At 47.6% G+C, this 26,111-nt stretch overlaps 2 protein-coding genes across 8 annotated transcripts in view; one reads left to right on the plus strand and one right to left on the minus strand.

Moving 5' to 3' along the window:
• LOC137372614 (guanine nucleotide exchange factor VAV3-like) overlaps positions 1–21,135 on the plus strand; it is a 350,921-nt gene extending 329,786 nt beyond the window's left edge. Inside the window, exons 26-27 of one of the 2 annotated variants that reach the window (XR_010975463.1) lie at positions 10,643–12,629; positions 19,218–19,296. Coding sequence is in view for 1 of the 2 variants with exons in the window: in XM_068036548.1 (XP_067892649.1) it covers positions 19,218–19,369; positions 20,105–20,161 (209 nt within the window). In the remaining variant the exon portion in view is untranslated. Of the gene's footprint in view, positions 1–10,642; positions 12,630–19,217; positions 19,370–20,104 lie in introns of those variants that run through there. The other variant, XM_068036548.1, reaches the window with a different exon arrangement.
• Positions 21,136–23,375: 2,240 nt separating this feature from the next.
• LOC137372615 (netrin-G1-like) overlaps positions 23,376–26,111 on the minus strand; it is a 215,455-nt gene continuing 212,719 nt past the window's right edge. For 5 of the 6 annotated variants that reach the window (XM_068036552.1, XM_068036549.1, XM_068036550.1 and 2 more), the window contains one exon: positions 24,487–25,255. In XM_068036552.1, coding sequence (XP_067892653.1) covers positions 25,026–25,255 — 230 coding nt within the window. In that variant the 3' untranslated portion in view covers positions 24,487–25,025. Of the gene's footprint in view, positions 25,256–26,111 lie in introns of all 6 variants that reach the window. The other variant, XM_068036554.1, reaches the window with a different exon arrangement.

Genomic DNA, 26,111 nt, shown 5'->3' on the forward strand with positions numbered 1-26,111 from the left:
GAACACAGGGCTTAGTGAGAGAGAGGAACTGAAAGAAATCAGTATTAGTAGAGAAATGGTGGTGGGGAAATTGATGGGATTGAAGGCCGATAAATCCCCAGGGCCTGATGGTATGCATTCCAGAGTACTTAAGGAAGTGGCCCTAGAAATAGTGGATGCATTGGTGGTCATCTTCCAAGATTCTATAGACTCTGGAACAGTTCCTACAGATTGGAAGGTAGCTAACGTAACCCCACTATTTGAAAAGGGGGGTAGAGAGAAAACAGGGAATTATAGACCAGTCAGCCTGACGGTAGTGGGGAAAATTCTAGAGTCCATTATCAAAGATTTTATAGCAGAGCACTTGTAGAACAGTGGTAGAATCGGGCAGAGTCAGCATGGATTTATGAAAGGGAAATCATGCTTGACAAATCCACTAGAATTCTTCGAGGATGTGACTCGTAGAGTTGATGAGGGGGAGCCAGTGGATGTGGTTTATTTGGACTTTCAGAAGGCTTTCGACAAAGTCCCACATAAGAAATTAGCATGTAAAATTAAAATGCATGGGATTGGGGGTAGTGTATTGTGATGGATAGAAAATTGGTTGGCAGACAGGAGACAAAGAGTAGGGATAAATGGGTCTTTTTCTGAATGGCAGGCAGTGACTAGTGGGGTACCGCAGGGATCGGTGCTAGGACCCCAGCTATTCACAATATATATTAATGATTTAGATGAGGGAACTAAATGTAATATCTCCAAAATTGCAGAGGACACAAAACTGGGTGGGAGGGTGAGTTGTGAGGGGGATGCAGAGAGGCTTCAGGGTGATTTAGACAAGTTGAGTGAGTGGGCAAATGCATGGCAGATGCAGTATAATGTGGATAAATGTGAGGTTATCCACTTTGGTAGCAAAAACAGGAAGGCAGATTATTATCTGAATGGTTATAAACTGAGAGAGGGGAATATGCAGCGAGACCTGGGTGTTCTCGTACACCAGTCGCTGAAGGTAAGCATGCAGGTGCAACAGGCGGTAAAAAAGGAAAATGGTATGTTGGCCTTCATAGCGAGAGGATTCGAGTACAGGAGCAGGGATGTCTTGCTGCAATTATACAAGGCCTTGGTGAGGCCACACCTGGAATATTGTGTGCAGTTTTGGTCTCCTTATCTGAGGAAGGATGTTCTTGCTATAGAGGGAGTGCAGTGAAGGTTTACTAGACTGATTCCTGGGATGGCGGGACTAATGTATGAGGAGAAAGTGAGTCGGTTAGGATTATATTCGTTGGAGTTCAGACGAGTGAGGGGGGATCTCATAGAAACCTATAAAATTCTAATAGGACTTGACAGGGTAGATGCAGGAAGGATTTTCCCGATGGTGGGGGAGTCCAGAACCAGGGATCATAGTCTAAGGATACGGGGTAAACCTTTCAGGACTGAGATGAGGAGAAATTTCTTCACCCAGAGAGTGGTGAACCTGTGGAATTTGCTACCACTGAAAGCAGTTGAAGCCAAAACATTGTATGTTTTCAAGATAGAGCTCTTGGGGTGAAAGGGATCAAAGGGTATGGGGGGAAAGTGGGGACAGGTTACTGAGTTGGATGATCAGCCATGATCATAATGAATGGCGGAGCAGGCTCGAACGGCCAAATGGCCTACTCCTGCTCCTATTTTCTATGTCTATGTTTCGAAGACAGAACCACCAATGGTGGAGTGATTAGACTCGCAGATGCTCAATAAGCCCAAATTGGAGGAGCACAGAGATCTCGAGGCTTGTGGGGGTGAAGGATGTAACAGAGATAGGGAGGGGCGAGACCATGGAGGGACTTGAAAACAAGAAGATAGCAGATAACAGTGTAGAGATAAGCATATTACACATCAGTTATAATCCAGGAATTAACAATATTAACAAGTTGGATTGTAACTGACACTGATTCTGTCTCGTTTTGTCTGATCCTTGTAAATGTTTGCTCAAAAGTGACAGTGTTTTCCTCTGAAAGTTTTGTGTGTTTGTAATTAATTTGTTTTCTCTTTCACTCCTGTCTCTCAGCTGCTTCTGTGTTCTGTGGCTTTTCATTTGTAACTCCTGCCGGTTTCAGCTTTCTTCCTCCTTCCTCTACTCCATTCTGGTCAGGTACACCCTTTATTTTCTCTTTCGTAAATGTCTTGCCTTGTTGGATTGCTATTGCTGTTTGTCAGGGCGTGATCGAACTGGGCTTCACAACAGAAAATATAATGTCCAATTTAAGCCCAATGGACATAACAGTTGTGCACACTCTGCTATCACGCGCCCTCTCCCCAGAACACAGACTGCATTGTGCTGAACATGTTACACAGACCACCTTCCCCAGCCCGGGTTACGCCCTGGGGTTACACAGAATTGCTTTACGTAGACTGGGATGGTACGAGCCGCATTAGAAGGTGCCACTTCCTGATCTGATTCCAAACACATTTGTCTGTTGTTGTCGGGAATGTTTTCCTGCAGGAATGGGCTTAATGCTTCCTTCAGGATGTTGAACGAATTGAGTGTTTGATTCTCCTGTTGTTTATTCACTGCAATGTGAACTGACTGAGTTCAGAGCCCTGTTGCCTGCTGAATAAACATAATGAGAGAGGAAGTACTAGAGGGTCTGACATCCTTGAAAGTGGATAAATCACCAGGGCTGGATGGATTGTATCCCAGGTTGTTAAAGGAATCCAGGGAAGAAATAATGGATGCGCTGAGGATCATCTTCAAATCCTCACTAGATACAGGAGAGGTACCAGACGATTGGAGGTCTGTGAACGTCACACCATTGTTTAAAAAGGGTGTGAGGGATAGGGCCAATAATTATAGGCCGGTCAATCTGCCCTTGGTGGTGGGTAAATTGTTAGAATCTATTCGGAGGGACAGAATAAACTGCCACTTAGGCACGGATTAATCAGCGATAGTCAGCATGGATTTGTTAAGGGAAGGTCATGTCTTACTAATTTAATTGAGTTTTTTGAGGAAGTAACGAGGATTGATGAGGGTAGTGCAGTGGATGTGATCTACATGAATTTTAATAAGGCATTTGACAAGGTCCCACATGGCAGACTGGTCAGTAAAATGAAAGTCCGTGGGATAAAGGGGAATGGAGCAGGTTGGATCCAGAATTGGCTCATTGCAGGAAACCAAGAGTAATGGTTGACGGATGTTTTTGTGAATGGAAAGCGGTTTCCAGTGGCGTTCCACAGGGCTCAGTGTTGGGTCCCTTGCTGTTTGTGGTATATATTAATGATTTGGAGTTAAATGTGGGAGGCAGGATTGTGAAGTTTGCTGATGACACAAAAATTGTCCGTGTAGTTGATAGTGAAGAGGATAGCTGTAGACTCCAGAATGATATCAATGGTTTGGTTGAGTGGGTGGAAAAGCGGCAAATGGAATTCAATCCAGAGAAGTGTGAGGTAATGCATTTGGGGAGGGCAAATAAAGCACAATAAATGGGAGGATATTGAGAGCGTTTGAGGAAGTGAGAGACCTTGGAGTGCATGTCCACAGGTCCCTGAAGGTAGCAGGACAGGTAGATAGAGTGGTGAAGAAGGCATATGGAATGCTCTCCTTTATTGGCTGAGGTACAGAATACAAAAGCAGGGATGTAATGGTGGAACTGTATAAAATGCTGGTTAGGCCACAGTTGGAGTATTGTGTACAGTTCGGGTCACCACATTACAAGAAGGACATAATTGCTGTGGAGAGAGTACAGAGGAGATTTACAAGAATGTTGCCAGGGCTGGAAAGTAGCAGCTATGAGGAAAGATTGGATAGGCTAGGATTGTTTTCCTTAGAACAGAGGAGGCTGAGGGGTGACTTAATTGAGGTGTCAAAATTATGAGGGGCCTAGATAGAGTAGACAGGAAGGACCTGTTTCCCCTAGCGGAGAGGTCAATTACCAGGGGGCACAGATTTAAGGTGATTGGTAGAAGGATTAGAGGGGACATGAGGAAAAACTTATTCACCCAGAGGGTGGTGGGTGTCTGGAATTCACTGCCTGGATCAGTGCTGGAGGCAGAAACCCTCAATTCATTTAAAAGGTACCTGGACCTGCACCTGAAATGCAGTAACCTGCAAGGCTACGGACCAAGAGCTGGAAGGTGGGATTAGATTGGGCGGCTAGTTTTTTCAGCCACGCAGATACGATGGGCTGAATGGCCTCCTTCTGTGTCATAATTTTTCTATGGTTCTAATATTTGCAAATTAGATGGTCAGATCTTAGAGGTTCTGCCACTTTTGATGTTTAATGTGAGATTCCAGCGACCCGGGTTCAATTCTGGGTACTGCTTGTGCGGAGTTTGCAAGTTCTCCCTGTGACTGTGTGGGTTTCCGCCGGGTGCTCCAGTTTCCTCCCACAGCCAAAGACTTGCAGGTTGATAGGTAAATTGGCCATTGTAAATTGCCCCTAGTGTAGGTAGGTGGTAGGATTAGTAGAAAATGGGTGGTTGTTGGTCGGCACAGACTCGGTGGGCCAAAGGGCCTGTTTCAGTGCTGTATCTCTAAATAAAAATAAAATAAAGACACATTAATTCCCTTCTGGTTTCTAAGCTATGTTAATAAAATAAACCATTAGTAATTGAGTGTTGGATTTCTGGGGTCACCTAGTGTGGTGCTGAGCCCCAATCACAGAGCAGGAAGATCCCGGGGTCAGTATCACTTGGTTCTCAGGCTATTGAAATACTCAAGCCTCTGAAACGTTTGGTGCATTCAATTCCCGACGTGCTGTGCCTGCCCTTACATTGAACACCGGAGGGCAGTGTTGCACACAGAATCTGCCTCTTGTTATTCACGCTATCAGTGAGTCTTTGCTGGCCTTTTGGAGCAGATTCGATCCCAGATTCACACTAAAGGCTGTTAGCTTCTTTCCTCTGGCTGCCCTTTATTTTGTGTCCCGTGTCAGTTGTGACTCACTGGGTTGGACTCTCAGCTGTGAGTCAGCAAGTTGTGGTTCAAGCCCCTCTCCAGAGACTTGATAAAACAGTACAGAGTACAGTGGGGAACATTCAGCCCATCGAGTCTGTGCCAGCTCTTTCACAGAATGATCCAGTTAGTTCCACTTTCCAACTCTTTCCCCATATCCCTGTAATTTCTCTTCACCAAAGTGCAAACTATCATCTCACAAGATTATTATCTGAATGATGATAGATTGGGAAAGGGGGAAGTGCAACGAGACCTGGGTGTCCTTGTACACCAGTCTGAAAGCAAGCATTCAGGTGCAGCAAGCAGTTAGGAAGGCGAATGGTATGTGGGCCTTCATTGCAAGAGGATTTGAGTGCAGGAGCAAGGATGTCTTACTGCAGTTATACAGGGCCTTGGCGAGACCACATCTGGAGTATTGTGTGCAGTTTTGGTCTCCTTATCTGAGGAAGGATGTTCTTGCTATAGAGGGAGTGCAGCGAAGGTTTACCAGACTGATTCCTGGGATGGCAGGATTGACATATGAGGAGAGATTGGGTCGACTAGGCCTATATTCACTAGAGTTTAGAAGAATGAGACGGGATCTCATAGAAGCCTATAAAATTCTAACAGGACTAGACAGGCTAGATGCAGGGAGGACGTTCCCGATGGCTGGGGAGTCCAGAACCAGGGGTCACAGTCTCGGGATACGGGGAATGCCATTTAGAACCGAGATGAGGAGAAATTTCTTCACTCAAAGGGTGGTGAACCTGTGGAATTCTCTACTACAGAAGGCAGTGGAGGCCAAGTCATTAAATATATTCAGGAAGGAGAGAGATATATTTCTTAATGCCAAAGGGATCAAGGGATATGGGGAGAAAGCAGGAATAGGGAACTGAATTAGACGATCAGCCATGATCTTTTTTGAATGGCAGATCAGGCCCTAAGGGCCGAATGGCCTACTCCTGCTCCTATGAAAGCTGCTGAGGATGGGGAAGGGGTGGGTAAAGCACATGTCATCCTCCAGACCACAGGCACCGCCTCCATTTTCCTTTCTGTTCATGAGATGTGGGAATTGCGGGCAAGGGATGTGTCTGCTGCCCTTGTCCTTCTAGTTGGTAGAGGTCGTGGGTTTGGAAGGTGCTGTCGGAGGAGTCTTGGTGAGTTGCTGCAGTGCATCTTGTAGATGGTACACACAGCTGCCACTATATGTCAGTAGTGAAGGGAGTGAATGTTGAAGGTGTTGGATGGGATGCCAATCAAGCGGGCTGCATTGTCCTGAATGATCAAAGAATGTTTAAAGCGCAGAAAGAGGCCACTTGGCCCATTTAATCTGTGCTGGCTGAAAAACGATCCACCTATTCTAATCCCACCTTCCAGTATAGATCCGTAGCCCTGCAGATTACAGCACTTGAGGTGCATATCCAGACTCCTTTTGAATGAGTTGAGGGTCTCTGCCTCAACTAACCTTTCAGGCAGTGAGTTCCAGACCCCCACCACCCTCTGGGTGAAAAACCTTTTCCTCATCCCCCCTTTAGTTTTTCTGCCAATCACTTTAAATCTATGACCCCTCGTCACTGACCTCTCTGCTATGGTAAATAGACCCTTCACCTCCACTCTATCCAGGCCCCTCAAAATTCTGTACATTTTCTCAATCAGATCTCCCCTCAGCCTTCTCTGTTCCAAGGAGAACAACCCCAGCCTATCCAATCTTTCCTCATAGCTGCATTTATCCAGTCCTGGCAACATCCTCATAAATCTCCTCTGTACCCTCTCTAGTGCAATTATATCCTTTCTGTAATGAGGTGACCAGAACTGCACACAGTACTCAAGTTGTGACCAAACCAATGAGTTATACAGTTCCTGCATAACCTCCCTGATCTTATATTCTATACCTTGGCTAATAAAGGAAAGGATTCCATATGCCTTCTTAACCACCTTATCGACCTGTCCTGCTAACTTCAGGGATCTGTGGACATTCACTCCAAGGTCCCTCACTTCCTCTACACTTCTCAGTATTTTCCCATTAATCGTGTATTCCTTTGCCTTGTTTGTCCTCCCCAAATGCATCACATCACACTTCTCCGGGTTGAATTTCATTTGCCACTTTTCTGTCCATCTGACCAGACCATCAATATCTTCCTGCAGCCTACAGCTATCCTCCTCGCTATCTACCACACGACCAATCTTTGTATCATCTGCAAACTTCTTGATCATGCTCCCTACATTTACATCCAAATCGTTAAAATATACCACAAGAAGCAGGGGTCCCAGTACTGAGCCCTGCGGAACGCCACTGGAAACGGACCTCCAGTCGCTAAAACACCCGTCAACAATTACCCTTTGTTTCCTGCCACTGAGCCAATTTTGTATCCACTTAACCAGTCTGCCATGTGGGATCTTGTCAAAGGCCTTGCTAAAATCCATGTAGACCACATCAACTGCACTACCCTCATCTACCTTCCTTGTTACTTCTTCAAAAAATGCAATCAAGTTAGTCAGACAAGATCTTCCCTTAACAAATCCATGCTGACTATCTTTGATTAACCTGTGCCTTTCTAAGTGACAGTTTATCCTGCGTCTCAGAATAGATTCCAATAATTTGCCCACTGAGGTTAGACTGACTGACCTGTAATTATTCGGTCTATTCTTTGCTCTCTTTTTAAACAATGGTACAAAGTTAGCAATTCTCCAATCCTCCGATACCACACCTGTATCCAATGAGGACTGGAAAATGATGGTCAGACCCTCTGCTATTTCCTCTCTTGCTTCTTTTAACAGCCTGGGGTACATTTCATCTGGCCCTGGGGATTTATCATCTTTCAAGGATGCTAATCCCATCAATACTTCCTCTCTCCCTATGTTTATCAGATTCAATACTTCACACTCTTCCTCCTTAACTACAATATCTGCATGGTCCCCTTCTTTTGTGAAGACAGATGCAAACAATATCAACATCTTCTGCCCCTACACATAGGTTACCTTTTTTGGTCTTTTATGGGCCCTACTCTCTCCTTAGTTATCCTCTTACTTTATTTTTATTTGTTCATGGGATGTGGGTATTACTGGCTCGACCAACATTTGTTATCTATCCCTAATGGCCCTTAAACAGAGTGGCTTGCTAGACCATTTAAGAGTCAACTGCATTGCTGTGGGTTTGGAGTCACATGTAGGCCAGACCAGGTAAGAACAGCAGATTTCCTAAAGGGCATTAGTGAATCAGATGGGTTTTTGCAACAATTGACAATGGTTTCATGGTCATCATTAGACGAGCTTTTAATTCCAGATTTAATATTTGAGTTGAAATTTAACTGCCTGTTGTGGTGGGATTTGAACCCTTGTTTTCTGGGGCTCTAGATTACTGCTCCAGTGACGCTGCCACTGCACCACAGCCTCCCCGAGTTATAATGTGTTGATAAAACATCTTTGGGTTCACCTTGATTTTGCTTGCCAATATTCTTTCATGCCCTCTCTCTGCTTTCCTAATTTCCTTTTTGATTTCACCCTCCACTTTCTACACTCCTCTCGGCTTTCTGTAGTATTGAGTTCTCGGTGTCGGACATAAGCTTTCCTTTTCTGCCTTATCTTACCCATTAGGCTCCTTGACATCCATGGGGCTCTAGATTTGGCCGCCTCACCATTTTTCTTTGTGGGAGCATGTTTACTCTGAACTCCTTGAATCACCCCTTTGAATGTCTCCCACTGTCCTGACACTGATTTATCTTCAAGTAGCTGTTTCCAGTCCACTTTCACTAAATCACTCCTCAGTTTAGTAAAATTGGCCTTGCCCCAATTGAGAATTCTAACTCCTGTTCTATCTCTGTCCTTTTCCATAATTATGTTAAAACTGACTGAATTATGATCACTACTACCAAAATGCTCTCCCACTGCCACCCCTTCCATCTGCCCATCTTCATTTCCTAAAACTAAATCTAAACCTGCACCCTCTCTTGCTGGACTTGCTACATACTGGGCAAAATATTTCTCCTGAATGCACCTCAAGAATTCTGCTCCTCAATTCCTTTCACACTCAAACTATCTCAGTTAATATTGGGGTAATTAATATCCCTATTACTGCCCTATTATTCTTGCACTTCTCAGAGGTTGCCTACATATTTGTTCTTCTATCTCCCTCTGACTGTTTGGGGGTTTATAGTACACTCCCAGCAGTGTGATTGCCCTTTTTCTTCCTTAGCTCAATCCATATGGCCTCATTTGATGAACCTTCCAACATATCCTCCCTCCTCACAGCTGTAATAGTTTCCTTGACCAACATTGACACTCCCCCTCTTTTCTTATCCCCCTCCCTATTGTGTCTGAAAACCCTGTAACCAGGAACATTGAGCTGCCATTCCTGTCCCTCCTTAAGCCATCTTTCTGTAATAGCTATGATATCATAGGATGTAACTAGTAGAATTGCTGAGTAGGAGCCAGTGATTGTGGTTTATTTGGACTTCCAGAAGACTTTCAATAAAGTTCCACATAAGAGATTAGCGTGTAAAATTTAAGCGCATGGGATTGGGGGTAGTGTATTGCGATGGATAGAAAATTGGTTGGCAGACAGGAAACAAAGAGTAGGGATAAATGGGTCTTTTTCTGAATGGCAGGCAGTGACTAGTGGGGTACCGCAGGGATCGGTGCTAGGACCCCAGCTATTCACAATATATATTAATGATTTAGATGAGGGAACTAAATGTAATATCTCCAAATTTGCAGATGACAAAACTAGGTGGGAGGGTGAGTTGTGAGGAGGATGCAGAGAGGCTTCAGGGTGATTTGGACAAGTTGAGTGAGTGGGCAAATGCACGGCAGATGCAGTATAATGTGGATAAATGTGAGGTTATCCACTTTGGTAGCAAAAACAGGAAGGCAGATTATTATCTGAATGGCTATAAACTGAGAGGGGGGAATATGCAGCGAGACCTGGGTGTTCTCATACACCAGACGCTGAAGGTAAGCATGCAGGTGCAACTGGCGGTAAAAAAGGCAAATGGTATGTTGGCCTTCATAGAGAGAGGATTCGAGTACAGGAGCAGGGATGTCTTGCTGCAATTATACAGGGCCTTGGTGAGACCACACCTGGAATATTGTGTGCAATTTTGGTCTCCTTATCTGAGGAAGGATATTCTTGCTATAGAGGGAGTGCAGCAAAGGTTTACCAGACTGATTCCTGGGATGGTGGGACTGACGTATGAGGAGAGATTGAGTCGGTTAGAATTATATTCGCTGGAGTTCAGAAGAGTGAGGGGGATCTCATAGAAACCTATAAAATTCTAACAGGACTTGACAGGGTAGATGCAGGAAGGATGTTCCCGATGGTGGGGGAGTCCAGAACCAGGGGTCATAGTCTAAGGATATGGGGTAAACCTTTCAGAACTGAGATGAGGAGAAATTTCTTCACCCAGAGAGTGGTGAGCCTGTGGAATTCGCTACCACAGAAAGCAGTTGAGGCCAAAACATTATATGTTTTCAAGAAGGAGTTAGATATAGCTCTTGGGTCTATAGGGATCAAAGGATATGGGGGGGGAAAGCGGGAACAGGTTACTGAGTTGGATGATCAGCCATGATCATAATGAATGGTGGAGCAGGCTCGAAGGGCCGAATGGCCTGCTCCGCCTATTTTCTATGTTTCTAACATACTGCCACGTGTCTATCTGTGCCCTCTAGGTTTATTTGCTATACACCTTGCATTGAAATAGATACCCTTGAGCACTGCCAAACTCTTTTTATTTTCTAACCCTTGTTTCCTCTGTCTTTCAGACTCATCCATTAATTATCTGCCTTCAATTATCATTTCTGATTTTGGTCCAACTGAGTCTACCCTCAGGTCCCCATCCCTCTGCCAACCTGTTGAAACCCTCCCCAATAGCAGTAGCAAAACAGCTCACCAGGAACTCAGCCCCGGCTCTGTTCAGGTGTAACACTGGAGGTGCACTCTCCAGGTTGAATCACCGCTGCCATTCCTTTAGTTATTAGTTGACCCTTTGCTACTGCTAATAAAAATCCTTACCAATACAACGAGACCTTAGAATTATTACTACACAGTAAATGGTAGAACCCTTAGGAGTATTGACAGGCAGAGAGATCTGGGTGTACAGGTCCACAGGTCACTGAAAGTGGCAACGCAGGTGGATAAGGTAGTCAAGAAGGCATACGGCATGCTTGCCTTCATCGGTCGGGGCATAGAGTATAAAAATTGGCAAGTCATGTTGCAGCTGTACAGAACCTTAGTTAGGCCACACTTAGAATATTACGTGCAATTCTGGTCGCCACACTACCAGAAGGACGTAGAGGCTTTGGAGAGGGTACAGAAGAGGTTTACCAGGATGTTGCCTGGTCTGGAGCGCATTAGCTATGAGGAGAGGTTGGAAAAACTCGGATTGTTTTCACTGGAACGACGGAGGTGGAGGGGTGACATGATAGAGGTTTACAAAGTTATGAGCGGCATGGACAGAGTGGATAGTCAGAAGCTTTTTCCCAGGGTGGAAGAGTCAGTTACTGGGGAAATAGGTTTAAGGTGAGAGGGGCAAAGTTTAGAGGGGATGTGCGAGGCAAGTTCTTTACACAGAGGGTGGTGAGTGCCTGGAACTTGCTGCCGGGGGAGGTGGTGGAAGCAAGTACGATAGCGACGTTTAAGAGGCATCTTGACAAATATATGAATAGGATGGGAATAGAGAGATATGGGCCCCGGAAGTGCAGAAGGTGTTAGTTTAGGCAGGCATCAAGATCAGCGCAGGCTTGGAGGGCCGAATGGCCTGTTCCTGTGCTGTACTGTTCTTTGTTATTAAAACCTTACTCGTATGGATAAATGATATTGGGCTTCCTGAGTATTGTTGGAGCTGCGCTCATCCAGGCAAGTGGAGAGTATTCCATCACACTCCTGACTTGTGCCTTTTAGATGGTGGACAGGTTTTGGGGAGTCAGGAGGTGGCTTACTCCATGCAGAATTCCCAGCCGCTGACCTGCTGTAGTAGCCACAGTATTTATATGGCTACTCCAGTTCAGTTTCTGGTCAATGGTAGCCCCTAGGATGTTGATAGTGGGGGATTCAGCGATGGTAATGCCATTGAATGTCAAGGGGAGATGGTTAGATTCTCTCTTGTTGGAGATAGTCATCGAGAAAAATACAGCACTAAAACAGGCATTTCGGCCCACCGAGTCTGTGCCAACCAACAACCACCCATTTATACTAATCCTACATTCATCCCATATTCCCTACCACATCCCCACCATTCTCCTACCTACACTTGGGGCAATTTACAATGGCCAGTCAACCTGAAAGTCTTTGGCTGTGGAATGAAACCGGAGCACCCGGCGAAAACCCACACGGTCACAGAGGGAATTTGCAAACTCCACACAGGCAGTACCTAGAACCGAACCCGGGTCATTGGAGCTGTGAGGCTGCGTTGCTCAGCACTGTGCCACTGTGCCGCCCCGATGGTCATTGCCTGACACTTAGGTTGCAAGTAACATTCGTGCCACACACCAGCCAAAGCCTGGATATTGTCCAGGTCCTGCTGCATTTCTACACGGACTGCTTCAGTATTTGAGGAGTCACGAATGGTGCTGAACACTGTGCAAACATCAGCGAACATCCCCACTTCTGACCTTATGATTGAAGGAAGGTCATTGATGAAGCAGCTGAAGATGGTTGGGTCGAGGACACAACCCTGAGGAACTCCTGCAGTGACGTCCTGGGACTGCGATGATTGACCTCTAAAAACCGCACCATCTTCCTTTGTGCTAGGTATGACTCCAGGCAGCGGAGGGTTTTCCCCCTGATTCCCATTGACCTCAGTTTTGCTAGGACTCCTTGATGCCATACTCAGTCAAATGCTGCCTTGATGTCAAGGGCAGTCACTCTCACCTTACCTCTTGTGTTCAGCTCTTTTGTCCATGTTAGGACCAAGGCTGTAATGAGGTCAGGAGCTGAGTGGCCCTGGCAGAACCCAAACTGAGCATCAGTGAGCAGGTTATTGCTGAGAACATGCTGCTTGATAACACCGTCGATAACACCTTTCATCACTTTACTGATTGAGAGTAGACTGAGAGGAACGATATTGGCCGGGTTGGATTTGTCTTGGTTTTTGTGCATAGGATATACCTGGGCAATTTTCCAGATTGTCAGGTAGATGCCAGTGTTGTAGCCGCACTGCAACAACTTGGTAAGGGTGTGGCTAGTTCTGACGCACAAGTCTTCAGTACGACCAAGGATCCACAGCCTTTGCAGTATCCAGTGCATTCAGACATTTCTTGATATCACATGGAGTGAATCGAATTGGCTGAAGTCTGGCATCTGTGATGCTGGGGACTTCAGGAGGAGGCCGAGATGGATCATCAACTGGGCACTTCTGGCTGAAGCTTGTTGCAAATGCTTCAGCCTTATCTTTCCCACTGATGTGCTGGGCTCCCCCATCATTGAGGATGGGGATACTTGTCGACCCACCTCCTCCAGTTAGTTGTTTAATTGTCCACCGGCATTCACGGCTGGATGTGGCAGGACTGCAGAGCTTAGATCTGATCTGTTGGTTGTGGGATCGCTTAGCTCTGTCTATCACGTGCTGCTTCCGTGGTTTGGCACGCAGATAGTCCTGTGTTGTAGCAGGTTTGCATCTCATTCTAGATATGCCTGGTGCTGCTCCTGGCATGCTCTTCGACACTCCTCATTGAACCAGGGTTGATCCCCCAGCTTGATGGTAATGGTAGAGTGGGGGATATGTGTCGATGAGGGTAAAGCAGTTGATGTAGTCTACATGGACTTCAGTAAGGCTTTTGATAAGGTCCCACATGGGAGATTGATTAAGAAGGTAAGAGCCCATGGGATCCAGGGCAATTTGGCAATTTGGATCCAAAATTGGTTTAATGGCAGGAGGCAGAGGGTGATGGTCGAGGGCTGTTTTTGCGATTGGAAGCCTGTGACCAGTAGTGTATCGCAGGGATCGGTGCTGGGATCCTTACTGTTTGTAGTGTACATTAATAATTTAGATGTGAATATAGGAGGTATGATCAGTAAGTTCGCAGATGACATGAAAATTGGTGGTTTCGTAAATAGTGAGGAGGAAAGCCTTAGATTACAGGATGATATAGATGGGCTGGTAAGATGGGCGGAGCAGTGGCAAATGGAATTTAATCCTGAGAAGTGTGAGGAAATGCATTTTGGAAGGACTAACAAGGCAAGGGAATATATAATGGATGGTAGGACCCTAGGAAGTACAGAGGGTCAGAGGGACCTTGGTGTACTTGTCCATAGATCACTGAAGGCAGCAGCACAGATAGATAAGGTGGTTAGGAAGGTCTCTGGGATACTTGCCTTTATTAGCCAAGGCATAGAATATAAGAGCAGGGAGGTTATGATGGAGCTGTATAAAACGCTAGTTAGGCCACAGCTGGAGTACTGTGTACAGTTCTGGTCACCACACTATAGGAAGGATGTGATTGCACATTTCACATTAAGTGTGAAAATAGATAGGTCCCCTGGGCCAGGTGGGATTTATCCTAGGATTCTCTGGGAAGCCAGGGAGGAGATTGCAGAGCCTTTGTCCTTGATTTTTATGTCGTCATTGTCGACAGGAATAGTGCCGGAAGACTGGAGGATAGCAAATGTTGTCCCCTTGTTCAAGAAGGGGAGTAGAGACAGCCCTGGTAATTATAGACCTGTGAGCCTTACTTCGGTTGTGGGTAAAATGTTGGAAAAGGTTATAAGAGATAGGATTTATAATCATCTTGAAAAGAATAAGTTCATTAGCGATAGTCAGCACGGTTTTGTGAAGGGTAGGTCGTGCCTCACAAACCTTATTGAGTTTTTTGCCAAGGTGACCAAACAGGTGGATGAGGGTAAAGCCGTGAATGTGGTGTATATGGATTTCAGTAAGGCGTTTGATAAAGTTCCCCACGGTAGGCTATTGCAGAAAATACGGAAGTATGGGATTGAAGGTGAATTAGTGCTTTGGATCAGAAATTGGCTAGCTGAAAGAAGACAGAGGGTGGTGGTTGATGGTAAATGTTCATCCTGGAGTATAGTTTCTAGTGGTGTACCGCAAGGATCTGTTTTGGGGCCACTGCTGTTTGTCATTTTTATAAATGACCTGGATGAGGGTGTAGAAGGGTGGGTTAGTAAATTTGCGGATGACACGAAGGTCGGTGGAGTTGTGGATAGTGCCGAAGGATGTTGTAGGTTACAGAGGGACATAGATAGGCTGCAGAGCTGGGCTGAGAGATGGCAAATGGAGTTTAATGCGGAAAAGTGTGAGGTGATTCACTTCGGAAGGAGTAACAGGATTGCAGAATACTGGGCTAATGGGAAGATTCTTGGTAGTGTAGATGAGCAGAGAGATCTTGGTGTCCAGGTACATAAATCCCTGAAAGTTGCCACCCAGGTTAATAGAGCTGTTAAGAAGGCATATGGTGTGTTAGCTTTTATTAGTAGGGGGATCGAGTTTCGGAGCCACGAGGTCATGCTGCAGCTGTACAGAACTCTGGTGCGGCCGCACCTGGAGTATTGCGTGCAGTTCTGGTCACCGCATTATAGGAAGGATGTGGAAGCTTTGGAAAAGGTGCAGAGGAGATTTACTAGGATGTTGCCTGGTATGGAGGGAAGGTCTTACGAGGAAAGGCTGAGGGACTTGAGGTTGTTTTCGTTAGAGAGAAGGAGGAGAAGAGGTGACTTAATAGAGACATACAAGATAATCAGAGGGCTGGACAGGGTGGATAGTGAGAGCCTTTTTCCTCGGATGGTGATGGCAAACATGAGGGGACATAGCTTCAAGTTGAGGGGTGATAGATATAGGACAGATGTCAGAGGTAGTTTCTTTACACAGAGAGTAGTAGGGGCGTGGAACGCCCTGCCTGCAACAGTAGTAGACTCGCCAACTTTAAGGGCATTTAAGTGGTCATTGGATAGACATATGGATGAAAATGGAATAGTGTAGGTCAGATGGTTTCACAGGTCGGCGCAACATCGAGGGCTGAAGGGCCTGTACTGCGCTGTAATGTTCTATGTTCTATGTTCTATTGCACTGGAGAGGGTGCAGAGGAGATTCACCAGGATCTTGAATGGGCTGGAGCATTTCAACTATGAAGAGAGACTGAAAAGGCTAGGGTTGTTTTCCTTACAGCAGAGAAGGCTGAGGGGGGACATGATTGAGGTACACAAAATTATGAGGGGCATTGATAGGTTAGATAGGAAGAAACTTTTTCCCTTAGCGGAGGGTTCAATAACCAGGGGACATAGATTTAAGGTAAGGGGCAGGAGAGCTAGAGGGGATTTGACAAAAAATGTTTTCACCCAGAGGGTGTTTGGAATCTGGAACGCACAGCCTGAAGGGGTGGTAGAGGCAGGAACCCTCACAACATTTAAGAAGTATTTAGATGAGCACTTGAAATGCCATCGCATACAAGGCTGCAGGTCAAGTACTGGAAAATGAGATCAGAGTAGATAGGTGCTTGATGGCCGGCACAGACACAATGGGCCGAAGGGCCTGTTTCTGCGCTGTATAACTCTGTGACTCTATGCCGGGCCATGAGGTTACTGATTGTGGTTGAGTACAATTCTGCTGCTGCTGATGGCCCACAGTGTTTCAGGGATACCTGATTTTGAGCTGCCAGATCTGTTCTGAACCTTTCCCATTTACCATGGTGGTAATGCCACACTAGGTGATATAGGGTGTCCTCATTGCGAAGGTGGGACTTTGTCTCCACAAGGTCTGTTTGGTGGTCACTCCTACCTATCTATCTGTCATGGACAGATGCGACAGACAGATTGGTGAGGATGAGGGCAAGTAGCTTTTTCCCTCTTGTTGGTTCTCTCAATCCCTGCTGCAGGCTCAGACTAGCAGCTATGTCCTTCAGGACTTTGCCTAATTGGTCAGTCGTGGTGCTACTGAGCCACTCTTGGTGATGGACATTAAAGTCCCCCACCCAGAGTAGATTCTGTGCCCTTGCCACCCTCAGTGCTTCTTCCAAGTGGTGTTGAACATAGAGGAGTTGAGGGAGGGTCATTGGTAGTAATGAGCAGGAGGTTTCATGGGATACATTCAGAACAGATCCAGCATCTCAAATTTGGGCCTCCGTGAGACTTCATGGGGTACGGAATCAATGTTGAGAGCTCCCAAGGCCACTCTTACCTAACTGTATACGACTGTCCCGCCATCTCTGGTGGGTCAATCCTGCCTATCCTTTTCACTTCTCCTGAGTCCTTTCTATATTCACCCTGATTCTCCCTGATTGCTGTCCGAAGATCAGTACTGAGGGAGTGCTGCACGGTAGGATGGTCAGTACTGAGGGAGTGCTGCACTGTCAGAGGGTTAATACTGAGGGAGTGCTTGCTGCACTGTCAGAGGGTCAGTACTGAGGGAGTGCTGCACTGTAAGAGGGTTAATACTGAGGGAGTGCTTGCTGCACTGTCGGAGGGTCAGTACTGAGGGAGCGCTGCACGGTAGGATGGTCAGTACTGAGGGAGTGCTGCACTGTCAGAGGGTTAATACTGAGGGAGTGCTTGCTGCACTGTCAGAGGGTCAGTACTGAGGGAGTGCTGCACTGTCGGAGGGTCAGTACTGAGGGAGCGCTGCACGGTAGGATGGTCAGTACTGAGGGAGTGCTGCACTGTCAGAGGGTTAATACTGAGGGAGTGCTGCATTGTCAGAGGGTCAGTACTGAAGGAGTGCCACACTGTCAGAAGGTCAGTACTGAAGGAGTGCCGCACTATCGGAGGGTCAGTACTGAGGGAGTGCTGCACTGTCAGAGGGTCAGTACTGAGGGAGCGCTGCACGGTAGGATGGTCAGTACTGAGGGAGTGCTGCACTGTCAGAGGGTTAATACTGAGGGAGTGCTGCATTGTCAGAGGGTCAGTACTGAAGGAGTGCCACACTGTCAGAAGGTCAGTACTGAAGGAGTGCCGCACTATCGGAGGGTCAGTACTGAGGGAGTGCTGCACTGTCAGAGGTTCAGTACTGAGGGAGTGCTGCATTGCCGGAGGGTCAGTACTGAGGCAGTGCTGCACTGTTGGAGGGTCAGTACTGAGGGAGTGCTGCACTGTCGGAGGGTCAGCACTGAGGGAGTGCTGCACTGTCAGAGAGTCAGTACTGAGGGAGTGCTGCACTGTCAGAGGGTCAGTACTGAGGGAGTGCTGCACTGTCGGAGGGTCAGTACTGAGGGAGTGCTGCACTGTCGGAGGGACAGCACTGAGGGAGTGCTGCACTGTCAGAGAGTCAGTACTGAGGGAGTGCTGCACTGTCGGAGGGTCAGCACTGAGGGAGTGCTGCACTGTCAGAGGGTCAGTACTGAGGCAGTGCTGCACTGTCGGAGCATCAGTACTGAGGGAGTGCTGCACTGTCGGAGGGTCAGCACTGAGGGAGTGCTGCACTGTCAGAGAATCAGTACTGAGGGAGTGCTGCACTGTCGGAGGGTCAGTACTGAGGGAGTGCTGCACTGTCGGAGGGTCAGCACTGAGGGAGTGCTGCACTGTCAGAGAGTCAGTAATGAGGGAGTGCTGCACTGTCAGAGGGTCAGTACTGAGGGAGTGCTGCACTGTCAGAGGGTCAGTACTGAGGGAGTGCTGCACTGTCAGAGGGTCAGTACTGAAGGAGTGCTGCACTGTCAGAGGGTCAGTACTGAGGGAGCGCCGCACTGTCGGAGGGTCAGTACTGAGGGAGTGCTGCACTGTCGAAGGGTCAGCACTGAGCGAGTGCTGCACTGTCGGAGGGTCAGTACTGAGGGAGTGCTGCACTGTCAGAGGGTCAGTACTGAGGGAGTGCTGCACTGTCGGAGGGTCAGTACTGAGGGAGTGCTGCACTGTCGGAGGGTCGGCACTGAGGGAGTGCTGCACTGTCAGAGGGTCTGTGCTGAGGGAGTGCTGCACTGTCTGAGGGTCACTACTGAGGGAGTGCTGCACTGTCAGAGGGTCAGTACTGAGGGAGTGCTGCACTGTCGGAGGGTCAGCACTGAGGGAGTGCTGCACTGTCAGAGGGTCTGTACTGAGGGAGTGCTGCACTGTCGGAGGGTCAGTACTGAGGGAGTGCTGCACAGTCAGATGAGAAATTAAAGTGAGGCTCCGTCTGCCCTCAGGTGTAAAAGATCCAACGGCACAATTTGAAGAACGGGAGAGTTCTCACTGACGCCCTGGTCAATATTAATCAACCAAAATTCCTGAAACAAATTACCTTGTTCTTTCATATTGCTGGTTGTGGGATCTTGCTATGTGAAAATTGGTTGTTGTATTCACTGTTGTAATGCAGAAAACACATTTGAAAATTACTGCATTGGCTGTGACATGCTTTAGAACATCCTGAGGTGGTGAAAGGTGCTTTAGAAATGCAATTCTTTTCTTTCTTGTTGGCAGCTTTGAGCCCAAAAGTGGTGGGGGTGGCCGTGGCTCAGTATGACTTCTCCGCGAGGGACATGAGGGAATTGTCCCTTCAGGCGGGAGACATGGTGAAGATTTACAGCAAGAGTGGACCCAATGGGTGGTGGCGAGGAGCAGTGAATGGGAGGGTGAGTCACACTGCTGTGAAATGTCTTTATCTGAGGATACAAACCGTCATTGAATCTTACAGCACAGGAGGACATTCAGCCCTTCGCCCTGTGCCAGCTCTTTGAAAAAGATATCCAATTAATACCACTGGTCTGTCTTTATTGCCTTGCAAATTCAGTAATGTGAAGAGACTGGAGAAGCTGGGCTGTTCCCTTTAGAGCAGAGAAGCTTGAGGGGAAATTGATCGAGGTGTTTGATAGTGGGGTTTTAATAGAGTAAATCAGGAGAAACTGTTTCCAGTGACAGGAGGGTCAGTAACCAGACGACACAGATTGAAGGTAATTGGTAAAAGAACCAGAGGGGGAGATGAGGAGAATTTTTTTTTACACAGTGAGTTGTTGTGATCTGGAATGCGCTGCCTGAAAGGGCGGTGGAAGCAGATTCAATAATAACTTTCAAAAGGGAATTGGATAAAAACTTGAAAGGGGAAAAATTTGCTGAGATATGGGGAAAGAGCAGGGGAGTGGAATTAATTGGATAGCTCTTTCAAAGAGCCAGTACAAGCATGATGGGCTGATTGGACTCTTGTGCTGTGCTGTGTAATTCTAACCATGAACCATCTCACTCAGCAGGAGACAAACTCCATTGGAATCTTTGACATTGAAAGGATTGTCAATTCTCTGCTGTGACCTTTCCAATCAGGCTGTGAAATTTGTCTATTTAATAATTGAAGTGTCTTTGTTAATTTATTTCAGATTGGCTGGTTTCCCTCCATATATGTAGAAGAGGAAGAGGATTGTTTCACAGACTGACACTTCAATCAAGATGAATGCTCATGGGTCAATGATATAGCAGTATGTGAAGAGCTATCTATCACAGCCTGCTTTCTGATTGGCCTTACAGAAGGTGAACTCTGATTTCTGGAGATAACAGGTTCATGGATGTCACCCAAGGCTTTGCAAGGAACAAGGTGACAGTCTGGTCTGGGGAGAGGGAGAGGGTTGGGATACGTTTGCAGACAATTCCCGTGGAACCCAAGAAAAGGACCAGATTCACCATCTCTACTTCTACACTGGTGCCCAACCAACTCAACATGTGGCTGATTCAGAAACACCACTTTGATGCTGCAAATTCTTTGAATCTGTGAATGCATAGTTTGGAGATGGAGTGTAAAAAGCAGTTTAATTGCCGCCTTTGATTACTAACTGCTGTGTGTATATTATTATTATTTTAGTTCAGGAAAAGTTACCTCATTGTCCTGCTGGTAGAAGAATCACACCGAGCTGTGTTAGCCCTGTCGGGAAACGGGTTAAAGTGTGGAACCTCCCATTTGGAAAAGAAATGCAATGTGCTGAAGAAGGGATTGAATCACAATCATCAGGTATCCACTGTGGTTCACTGGGCAGCACTTGCACCTTGGAGTCTATAGGTTCTGAGTGAGTACCAGTCCACAGACCTGAGCACAAATCCCAGGCTGATACTCCCAGTGCAGTACTGAGGGAGTGCTGCACTGTTAGAGGATCAATACAGAGGGAGCGCTGCACTGTCGGAGGGTCAGTACTGAGGGAGCGCTGCACTGTCAGCGGGTCAGTACTGAGGGAGTGCCGCACTGTCAGAGGGTCAGTACTGAGGGAGTGCAGCACTGTCAGAGGGGCAGTACTGAGGGAGTGCAGCACTGTCAGGGGCAGTACTGAGGGAGTGCTGCACTGTCGGAGGGTCAGGACTGAGGGAGTGCTGCACTGTCAGAGGGGCAGTACTGAGGGAGTGCAGCACTGTCAGAGGGTCAGTACTGAGGGAGTGCTGCACTGTCGGAGGGTCAGTACTGAGGGAGCGCTGCACTGTCGGAAGGTCAGTACTGAGGGAGTGCTGCACTGTCGGAAGGTCAGTACTGAGAGAGTGCTGCACTGTCGGAAGGTCAGTACTGAGAGAGTGCTGCACTGTCGGAAGGTCAGTACTGAGGGAGTGCTGCACTGTCAGAGGGTCAGTACTGAGGGAGCACTGCACTGTCGGCGGGTCAGTACTGAGGGAGCGCTGCACTGTCGGAGGGTCAGTACTGAGGGAGTGCTGCACTGTCAGAGGGTCAGTACTGAGGGAGCACTGCACTGTCGGAAGGTCAGTACTGAGAGAGTGCTGCACTGTCGGAAGGTCAGTACTGAGGGAGTGCTGCACTGTCAGAGGGTCAGTACTGAGGGAGCACTGCACTGTCGGCGGGTCAGTACTGAGGGAGTGCAGCACTGTCAGAGGGTCAGTACTGAGGGAGTGCTGCACTGTCGGAGGGTCAGTACTGAGGGAGTGCTGCACTGTCGGAGGGTCAGTACTGAGGGAGTGCTGCACTGTCTGAGGGTCAGTACTGAGGGAGTGCTGCATTGTCTGAGAATCAATACAGAGGGAGCGCTGCACTGTCTGAGGGTCAGTACTGAGGGAGCGCTGCACTGTCGGCGGGGCAGTACTGAGGGAGTGCTGCACTTTCAGGGGCAGTACTGAGGGAGTGCTGCACTGTCGGAGGGTCAGGACTGAGGGAGTGCTGCACTGTCAGAGGGGCAGTACTGAGGGAGTGCAGCACTGTCAGAGGGTCAGTACTGAGGGAGTGCTGCACTGTCGGAGGGTCAGTAATGAGGGAGCGCTGCACTGTCGGCGGGTCAGTACTGAGGGAGCTCTGCACATCGGCGGGTCAGTACTGAGGGAGCACTGCACTGTCGGCGGGTCAGTACTGAGGGAGCGCTGCACTGTTGGAGGGTCAGTACTGAGGGAGTGCTGCACTGTCAGAGGGTCAGTACTGAGGGAGTGCTGCACTGTCAAAGGGTCAGTAATGACTGCCCTCTCCGGTGGGTGTAATTAATCCCACAGCAGAACTTGAGGAATTATCCTTCCACAACCACCAGGAAAAAGGACAAATTATCTGGTCATTATCTTATTGTGGGTTCTTGCTGTGCACAAATTGGCTACAGCATTTCCTACAATACAGCAGTGAGCACACTTTAAAAGTAATGCTTTGAGATGTCCAAAAGTTGTGAAAGGCGTTACAGAAATGCAAGTTCTTTCTGTTCCCAGTTTCTCATTATCAAGGAGCCAAACCCACAATATGATGGAGCTAAAGACTGGAACCGAATCGAATTGGCCTTTAACCCCTTCACTGGCTCAGGTCACAGGATCAGGGTGACTCAATTTGAGGTCAAATGTTTTTCTTGTTTACCATTGGACACAGAGTTCCTGGGGATGTATATTTGCTGTTTATAAAATTTAAATAAACCTTTCATTAAACTGGAGGAGTTTGTGTCATTTCCTTTTGCAATGTAGAGCAGTCTTGGCCCAAGCTATCTGACCAGACGTGACCTCATCTCACAAACCAGATCCTGAGTTGAGGACACTTGATGCAGGAGCTTTTATTGTTCTGCAGAGTAAAGTGACGAGTCCTTTTCTGGATTTTAGGACAGGTTTCCAGCTGGAAACTCAGATTCTTTGATGCAGCAAATTGTAGTTCTAGAGAAATCTGTGCACAGGAAAATCAGACAAAGAGAATAGTCCTGTTTCTGCCATCACTGGGATTTCCACAGTGACAGATATATTCACCAACACAAACTGCTATTCACACAGAACCGACATCAGAACTTGTGGGATTGCAAGAACAAACTTCATCTTAATACAAAACAATCAATATCCACACTAACACGGCGATTACTGCTCAGGATTATTCCCACATGGGACTGATGCAGCCTCCATGGATAGACCCAGCAGAAGAGTGGGATTTCACAAGGAGGGCATCTGGGGAAAGGATTACACAGCAACACTCACTGAAGCCCAGGCTGTGGCACACTCGAGGCAGTAGAACTATTGAGGCCGTGGGACACTCGAGGATGTGGGACAGTCAAGGCTGGGGAAAACTAGAGGCAGTAGAACGCAGGAGACTGCCCCACACATTCCCTCAGGTCACTGCACCGATAGAGGGGCCTGGTCCCCACTCAGTAATCCCTCCCAGGGAGAGACAGAGAGTGAGGGAGAGAAAGACTGAGTTAGTGTTAATTTTACGAGGGAGTGATTGAAAACTATCCTGTCGGAGGAGCAGTACTGAGGGAGTGCCGCCCTGTCGGAGGGGCAGTACTGAGGGAGAGCCGCACTGTCGGAGGGGCAGTACTGAGGGAGTGCCACAATGTTGGAAGGGCAGTACTGAGGGAGTGCTGCCCATATGGAGGGGCAGTACTGAGGGATTGCTGCCCAGTCAGAGGGGCAGTACTGAGGGAGTGCTGCCCAGTCAGAAGGGCAGTACTGAGGAAGTGCTGCCCTATCAGAGGGGCAGTACTGAGGGAGTGCTGCCCTATCAGAGGGGCAGTACTGAGGGAGTGCTGCCCAGTCAGAGGGGCAGTACTGAGGGAGTGCTGCCCAGTCAGAGGGGCAGTACTGAGGGATTGCTGCCCAGTCAGAGGGGCAGTACTGAGGGAGTGCTGCCCAGTCAGAAGGGCAGTACTGAGGAAGTGCTGCCCTATCAGAGGGGCAGTACTGAGGGAGTGCTGCCCTATCAGAGGGGCAGTACTGAGGGAGTGCTGCCCAGTCAGAGGGTCAGTACTGAGGGAGTGCTGCCCAGTCAGAGGGGCAGTACTGAGGAAGTGCTGCACTGTCGGAGGGTCAGTACTGAGGGAGGGCTGCACTGTTCGAGGGTCAGTTCTGTGGGAGTGCTGCGCTGTCGGAGGGTCAGTACTGAGGGAGGGCTGCACTGTTCGTGGGTCAGTACTGTGGGAGTGCTGCCCAGTCAGAGGGGCAGTACTGAGGGAGTGCTGTCCAGTCAGAGGGGCAGTACTGAGGGAGTGCTGCCCAGTCAGAGGGGCAGTACTGAGGGAGTGCTGCCCAGTCAGAGGGTCAGTACTGAGGGAGTGCTGCCCAGTCAGAGGGGCAGTACTGAGGAAGTGCTGCACTGTCGGAGGGTCAGTACTGAGGGAGGGCTGCACTGTTCGAGGGTCAGTTCTGTGGGAGTGCTGCGCTGTCGGAGGGTCAGTACTGAGGGAGGGCTGCACTGTTCGTGGGTCAGTACTGAGGGAGTGCTGCCCTGTCAGACGGGCAGTACTGAGGGAGTGCTGCAGTGTCGGAGGGTCAGTACTGAGGAAGTGCTGCAGTGTCCATCTTTCAGATGAGTGATTAAACTGAGACCCCCTTCTGCCCTCTCAGGTGGGTATAAAAACCCCACGGCCGCTATTTTGAAGAAGAGCAGGGGAGTTCTCCCCCGTGTCCTGGTCCAATATTTATCCCTCCAGCAACTTCACGAAAACAGATTATCTGCTCATTATCACATTGGCGGAATAATTACTTCATTGGCTGTAAAGCACTTTGGGACATCCTGAGCTGGCGAAAGGCGCTATGTAAATGCAAGTCCTTCCTTTGATTCTTTGTCCCAAAGCTGAACATGGGGCGAGCGGCTGGCGATTTTTGAATGATTATTAGCTGCTGCCTCTGTCTCACAGGGAGTCAGAGAGTCCAGTTCCCTTTGCCTGCTGATTCTGTCCAGGCTCCGTGATCTAGTCAGGCTGGGTTTGTGGGATCAGGTCTCGGTTCCGGTTCGCCTTTTCCGGAGTTGGGTGAGGGTATTGGGTGGGTAAAGGGAGCGTGTTTTAACAGCAATAGAGTAAACACTAGATTCTCCTGCGCTCTTTGCACCTTCCTGTGAGTCTTCATGGTGCTGGAAGCAGGTCAGAGAGGCACGCGGCCATTAGCAGCAATTAGCAGTGCAGTCAGCAACAGCAGCACCCGGTGTAAGGTGGGGTCCCGGGGGGATTGGGAATCACATCGTCCCGCTTCCTTCCCGCACTGGACTTTCTCACACAGGAGCCCGGTGTAGGGTGCAGGACACCGACACCTCCCATTGTCTTCACACACTCCTCCATTCTCACACCGTGTCAGCAAGTTATCACACACGCTTGCTGCAAGAGAGCAGAAAAGGAAAAGAAAGGTCAGAGCATTGAAAACCTCCCCACGTTCCAGATTGTTTAATGTCGCCCAGTGTTTCACTTTTACAACAACATTTTACTAGAAAAACATCTGGACACCGAGAATATAATAAAGAAAAATCACACAGGTTCCAAAGGGAATATGAAAAGGTTTGGAAAGAAATGAAAAAACAATTAGAAATACAATGAGAAACTATGAACTTACATCATCATAGAATATAAACTGAAACAGTGAAGTATTCTACAGACACAATAATAACAAATGGGAAAGCAGGACAGGGTTTGCGTTGCTAAGGGATACACATGATAAACTCACAGGGAATGATAGAAACATGACAGAAATATTAAATAAAGACTTTGCCTCGGCATTTACCGGAGAGACTAACATGGTGGACGTGAGATTAAACAAAGAGATCAAAAAATATATAAAGACATTTAAGATAGAAAGGGGAGAGATAATTGACAAACTAATCATACTGAGAGATGATAAAACCCCTGGTCCGGATGGAATGCATCCAAGTATATTAAAAAAAATTAGTGAAGAGACAGCAGAGGCACTATTACAGACATAAATTCATCAGAAAACGGAATAGTACCAGAAGACTGGGAGAAATCCAATGTGATTCCTATATTTAAAAAGGGAGATAGAAACAAGTCCTGGAAAGTGTAATTTAACCAATTGGCTTAATGTTGGTGGTAGGGAAGACAAGGGAATCCTTACTTAGAGATGCAATAGAGAAATATTGAGAAACTGAAAATATAATATAGCGTTACGACCGAGGTGGGAGGAGTGCACTGTTAATTCAGTCCCATGTCTCCACATGTCATA

This window comes from Heterodontus francisci, chromosome 8, assembly GCF_036365525.1.
Source record: "Heterodontus francisci isolate sHetFra1 chromosome 8, sHetFra1.hap1, whole genome shotgun sequence".
Taxonomy (NCBI): Eukaryota; Metazoa; Chordata; class Chondrichthyes; order Heterodontiformes; family Heterodontidae; genus Heterodontus; species Heterodontus francisci.